General features: G+C 32.9%; 1 protein-coding gene across 1 annotated transcript; it reads left to right on the forward strand.

Moving 5' to 3' along the window:
• On the forward strand, positions 1 to 4,234 carry LOC107624735 (Calcineurin-like metallo-phosphoesterase superfamily protein). Its single transcript, XM_016327172.3, has 13 exons — positions 1 to 288; positions 705 to 770; positions 906 to 1,084; positions 1,186 to 1,321; positions 1,458 to 1,554; positions 1,859 to 1,918; positions 2,000 to 2,100; positions 2,203 to 2,243; positions 2,349 to 2,406; positions 2,664 to 2,738; positions 2,811 to 2,962; positions 3,061 to 3,327; positions 3,802 to 4,234. Exons 1-13 carry the CDS (start codon positions 154 to 156, stop codon positions 4,046 to 4,048), a joined length of 1,614 nt encoding a protein of 537 aa, XP_016182658.1. The 5' UTR covers positions 1 to 153; the 3' UTR covers positions 4,049 to 4,234.
• The last annotated feature ends 1,902 nt before the right edge of the window (positions 4,235 to 6,136 follow it).

A 6,136-nucleotide genomic window follows, 5' to 3' on the forward strand; every position in this document is an offset into this window, starting at 1 on the left:
AAACAAGATCCCCCTTCCCAAAAAATAAAAAATAAAAAATAAAAACAAAACAGAAGAAGAAGAAGAAGGAAGAGGTGAATCAAAGAAGAGAGGGACCTCATTCATTCATTGATTCTCCATTGGTTTCAGGATCTGAAAGAAAGAAGAAAAGTGATGAAGCAGCAAGAATTGACTCTGTTGTTATGCCTCATATGGATACTAACTCTTCTATATGGTGAAATGTTTGCTTATCGGGTTCCACCATTCTTCACATGTTCATGGCCCCATCTTCACCGCACTTCTTCAAAGGTAAACCCTAAAGTTCTCAACTTTTCAACACCATCTATTTTGGGTCACACTCAATTTTCATCCTTGTTCATAGTTCACAGCCAAAATCAGATTTTTATTTTCATTTTTTGTTGGGTGTAGTTGATGAACAATGAAACTGTAGCTGCAAAATTAAATAATAATAATAATTTCTGGGACATTGTAAACTTGTGATGTTATAGTTATGATAGCTGGAATTTCAAGTATTTAGCTTTATTGTTATAACTGTGCTGGATCTGTAATTTTTATTTTTTTGGAAAAATTTTTATGTGGAATTGTGGAACATTGAAGAGTTTGATGATTCATGGTGTTTAAAAATATCTGGAGACTGAAGCTTCAATGGTTGTAAACACAGTAAAGTGCATAATTAAATAACATAAATCTTTGAATACTTGCAGGTTCAAACAGATAGTGGGAGTAAACAATCTGATTATGTAAAAGTTGCTGTTATTGCGGATCCACAGGTTTGGATTTGCTCATTCAAAAGCAAGAATTATAATTGCATTGCATATGCTTGTTAATGTATGTTTATGTGAATGTGCATCTCTCTAATCTTCTGAGGTTTTATTTTTGTTTTTTTCTTTTGAAAAATATAACAGCTGATGGATAGAACTTCTCTTCATCTTCCTCCGAAATCACGTCCCTTGGAGATTGCGGAATTCTACACTGATTTAAACATGCGTAGATCGTTCTTTGCATCTGTCATGCCTTTCAAACCCGATGCCATATTGTTTTTGGGTGATTACTTCGATGGAGGTCCTTATTTATCAGATGAAGAGTAAGTCTCAAAATTTGGCTTTCTACATCCTGAAATTCTATGCTGATTGCTGTATCTTCAACATGTTCAATAAAATTCTCTAACAACTTTTGGATGGATAGATGGCAGGACTCTTATCGTCGCTTTAGAAATATCTTTGGTTTGAATGAACAAGGACAATACAATGACATGAAAGTTTTCTACATTCCTGGAAATCATGATATTGGCTATGAAAGTCATCATTCTACAAAACCACAGGTCTTTTAAATACTTATTTATCTACATTTTGATGCCTAAAGTGCAAGAACTACAAGATTAATCACATTGAGTCATTGATTGTGTATTTCCCTTTGATTTCTCATTTGCTTTAAATTTCATCATTACATGAACATAGGTTATCCAACGCTATGAAGAAAAATTCGGGGTCAGGAACTACAGATTTACAGTTGGAAAAGTGGATTTTATTGTCGTTGATTCGCAAACTCTGGATGGTAAATGGATTTCGCCTTATAATTTGAGCTGTCAATGTTTCATATGTATAACTATGGTGATTGATTGTAATCTTAATTTGTGTAGTATCAAGTTGTTTCACTTGCTGCATCATTCCATTCACTATGTTCCTCATGGAACTTATTCCTACTATGTCATATAATTCTTTCTTAATCAATCATTCATGTTTTGAATATTTAATAACATAATTTACATAACTTAAATATTGCAATCTCAATCATATACAAGTGCTGCTTAAGGAATTTTCAAAAAGCTGAATCACCGAACACATTATGTTTCGTACAGGAAATCGACAAAGGCATCTGACTTCTCAAACTTGGGAGTTTTTGAAGAATATGTCTGTCGGTATAAACTATCCCATACATATAATTTAATGTTTTGATTATCTGTCCCATTATAATCTCTGTTTCTTTTTCGCTTTACTAGATGATGGAGTTCATCCAAGAGTCTTAGTAACGCACATTCCTTTATACCGAGAAGATAACACTTCCTGTGGTCCTGATCGGAGTTCCCCGCCCATCAATCAGGTAAAGTTTGTGGCTTCTTAAACACGTTATGTGGATTATGTGCATGTTTTCTTGTGTGCCTTTCTGGAAACTATTAGTGAATCTATCTTTCTATATTTTCAGAGGATACATCACACTGTGTCTGGTAGCACTGGTTACATATCGTAAGTTATTTTATATTTGAAACCATCTGGAAAGTGAATATTGCATGAACTGTGTAAAAGCAGTTCATAGATTCCAACGTTTGATGTGACTTTCGGTTCATACAGGTATCAGAATTATGTCACTGAGGATTCGACAGAGTACTTACTAGATACTATTAAACCGGTGAGTCATCTATCTTTTCCTTGGTCTCATTTTCATGGTTATTCCATTCCACCATGACATAAATGTCGAAAAAATCAAAACAAGAAAAATTTAGTTAGTAATGGATTATTCTATATTCATTCATGATTGAAGGATCCTGTGGAATGGACTTATCGCACATTTATATTTTTCTCTACTAAGAAGACTGAAAAATTTGAAGATAATGAAGTAACGAGGGAAACAACTTTTTGAATTAACGGTTCTTCTGGTTTTTACAGAAACTTATTTTGTCAGGTCATGATCATGATCAATGCAGCCTCACTCATCAATCCAAATTTGGGCCGGTGAAAGAGGTAAGAACCTAACCTTCTCATCTGGATGGTCTCGTCGAGATTTCGGCAGCTTGAACTAACAGTTGTGTGCAGCAAACTCTAGGCACTATAAGCTGGCAACAAGGAAACTTGTACCCTTCTTTCATGCTGTTGTCTGTTATCAACGAAACTCATTCAAACACTACCGAAGAGTCTTTGTTGAGTCAACTGTGTTACCTTCCATGGCAAACACACATTTACATATGGTAACTCCCAAATTCTGATAATCATGTTAATATAATTTTCAGCTGAGATTTTTTGAGTTTGCAATTTTTGCTGAATTAAATTTTGCTTTTATTATCAGGTATGCTGTGCTGTATGTTCTGACCATTCTCGCCCTCCTACTTTGGCCGACAAATAGCACAAGTCTTTGGCATCAATGTCGTAGCATAGCAAGTAATTGTAAAGAAATACTATCTGGCATACTATCTAGAACCGATGCGAAAGAGAAAGATGAGGATGCTAACTATGAATATGAGATGATATGGGATGTTGGAGGAACGATGCATCTTGTAAAGAAACCACGGAACACACCTATTGTGAATTCAAGCGAGCAAAGCGTAGGGGAATGGTAAATTTTCGGTTCCACATTCTTGCTGTTGCTCTGTATACATGGAAAATATGATATGATCTGTGATTGAATGGATGAATGCATGCTTAGTTTTAGAAAATGTTGACTGTTTTCGTTTCTTGTTTTTGATATTATTTTATGAAAAGGCCACATTTTATTATTTTCATGTTTGTTCTTGTTTCTGAAAGAAACACTGAAAACAGAACAAAAACATGGTATTTTGTAATTAAAATTGAGAAGTAATGATAACAGAAAATCAATTTTCAAATCAATGAAACCTTAAGAGTCCAAGTAATGATAAGTATACTCATTTTGTATTGTTCATCAGGCTAACTTACACCTCATCTAGTAGGGGCGTAGATTTAGTGTACAATACAAAATGAGTACCTGAAACATTTCTCCTACAAATCGACAACGGTGTTACCTTACCATTAATCTTAGCATTTTCCTTATGCATTATTTTTTCGCTATCAGGGGCAATGCTGTAATGAGACCAACTGCTAGAAAGAATGCAGCTCAGGAAGCAGATCTATCTGTGAATGTGGGTATGATTTCAGGCACTGCTGTTGATCCTCTAACAAGAATACATCCCTCCAGAACTGGCAAATCGAGGATGAAGTTCGTATTCCAAAGATTGTTGCGCACGATTCGAGCAATGACTGTCATTGCAGTAGTGAATGTTCCTCTTTACATGATGCTCCTATTCAAGGATTGGGATTGATAAACAAAAGATGAAAAATTCTCATTGAAGAGGGTAGAATTTTGTAGATCCAGTGAGATAGTTTAAGTGTGTAAATGCCAAAAGTCTATGGTAGATGGGTTTGTAAATCTAACTATTGTTCATGTCATTTGCAGAGTACCTTAAAAGTTCAACATATTTGCTAAAAGAAAAAAGCTTGATTTTCAATCTGGTTGTTGAGTATCATTTGTTCTATATCTAACTAGAATGTGCCTTATAAAGGGGATTGAATTTTGGAATTTCTATATTGCGTTATTGTGCAAATCCTTAGAAAACAAAATATGCCAATAATTAAACTAGAAAGTTACTACATTACTATTTTGCACAAATCACCTCTGTATTATGAAAAAGAAAATAAAAATAGCCTCAAAAACCATATGCTTGATGTCTGTATTTTATTCCACTGGTGCACAGACTCAGATTGCGAATTTTGTTTTTATATTATTGTTAATATCTTTAAAATTTATGGTTAATTAATAGTCATATGTTTTGGTATACTTTCTATTCAGCAGTCCCTTTTTAGGGTGTTCTTTTAGATGTAGACATAGACTTTCAATCTGCCATGGTTCACGAGCTGAACAGGGATGATACCTGTAAGGGACTCTACAATTAGTTTGGGTTCAAGCGGTATAGAGATTAGAATTACATAGCACACCTTTGGGTGGATGTTTTTCGATAACAACATTATCTCGAGTTAGATGGGGATTGCTATTTGCAAGGCACTTCGACGATAAAGTTAGTCTGGACTTTTCACTTAATATTTACAATATGCCCTGATTGGTCTGGGAGAGAATCTTTAACAGATTCTAGCTGAATCTGGCAGGATATGATTTGATTCTGGTATAGTGGCATATGATAAAAATGACAAGAGAAGACTTATTGTGAAAGCATGCCTCAGGCATTGACACTAAGTCATGCTTTTGATTAAGCTGTCTGAGAAATGGAAGATCTTGTGATGACAAAGAACATATGGACCAAGATATATGCTTGCCATTTTTAAGCCAAGCTAGCAATATTAATGGTGACTTGAATTGAATTGAACTTACATTTGTGTTGTCCAATCAAATCCCTTAGTCAAACATTCCATGATCCTTACACTTAATGTTGTCAAGTCAATGGTGCCTTCACTCACAATCTAATCATGTTTATTTATTGGAACAAATCTCATTTTATTAAGAACTTATTAGCTTCTAATATTAATTTACTACTATACTAGAGGCTTGTGAAACCCCATCAAATATGTAATTAAGTTTGTGCAATTAAGATTTAACCTATAGTTGAGTGCTTATCTGATGCCTATCTTGTTTGAGCTTAAAAGTCTTTGTGAAAGTAATTTTTTTCTTTTTAAGTTTAAGTTTAAACATACTTCCTAATTTAATTTGCTTAAAACAATTCAAGACTTGGCCCCTATTCAACAAGGTGTCAAGTTGGAATCTCCAAAGATTAGAAGAAGAAATTAACGGAAATGTTTAGTAACCAAAGAAAATAAGCCAAAAACAGTCATAACTTACTTTATTTATCATTCATTAATTGTTGCGATAATTAATTAATGCTAAATAAGGTAAGTTCTGGCTATTTTTTTTGTCTACCTAACATTACCCGAAATTAATAACTTCGTGGTTATAACTTAGCTTATCGTCTTATCTTTTAACTATAAATTCAGGAGTTTGAATTTTATCTTGAGTATGAAAATATTTTGTTGTTAGTCATTTATTTTAAGTAGATAATTTGTAAAGAAAAAAATTAGTCATCTTATTTAATTAGTGATAGATATCTTAAATAAAAAAAAATGATGTTAAATAGCGTTTTTCCTTACATAATAGACTTAACCAACTCAAATTATAATAATTAATTGTTAAACTAAATTCTAATGGTTTAAGAGATTTCTTTTTGAAAAAAAATAGAACTTTCATATATAATAAAATAAACACTCTATCATAATATTTTCAATAGTATAACAATATGAATAATATACATAATGGAACAATACAAGAAAAGGATAGTGTCTCTCTGAAAGACTATTAATTTAATTTTTTTTTCTCGTAATATTTTTAAACTTAACAGGTTAAA

This window comes from Arachis ipaensis, chromosome B2 (assembly GCF_059453495.1).
Source record: "Arachis ipaensis isolate K30076 ecotype BB chromosome B2, ASM5945349v1, whole genome shotgun sequence".
Classification (NCBI taxonomy): domain Eukaryota; kingdom Viridiplantae; phylum Streptophyta; class Magnoliopsida; order Fabales; family Fabaceae; genus Arachis; species Arachis ipaensis.

Coding starts and splice junctions, on each gene's coding strand:
- LOC107624735 (XM_016327172.3), top strand. CDS start 154: ATGAAGCAGCAAGAATTGACTCTGTTGTTATGCCTCATATGGATACTA. Junction 1,555..1,858: donor TGATTCGCAAACTCTGGATG/GTAAATGGATTT, acceptor TGTTTCGTACAG/GAAATCGACAAAGGCATCTG. Junction 2,407..2,663: donor TACTAGATACTATTAAACCG/GTGAGTCATCTA, acceptor TGGTTTTTACAG/AAACTTATTTTGTCAGGTCA.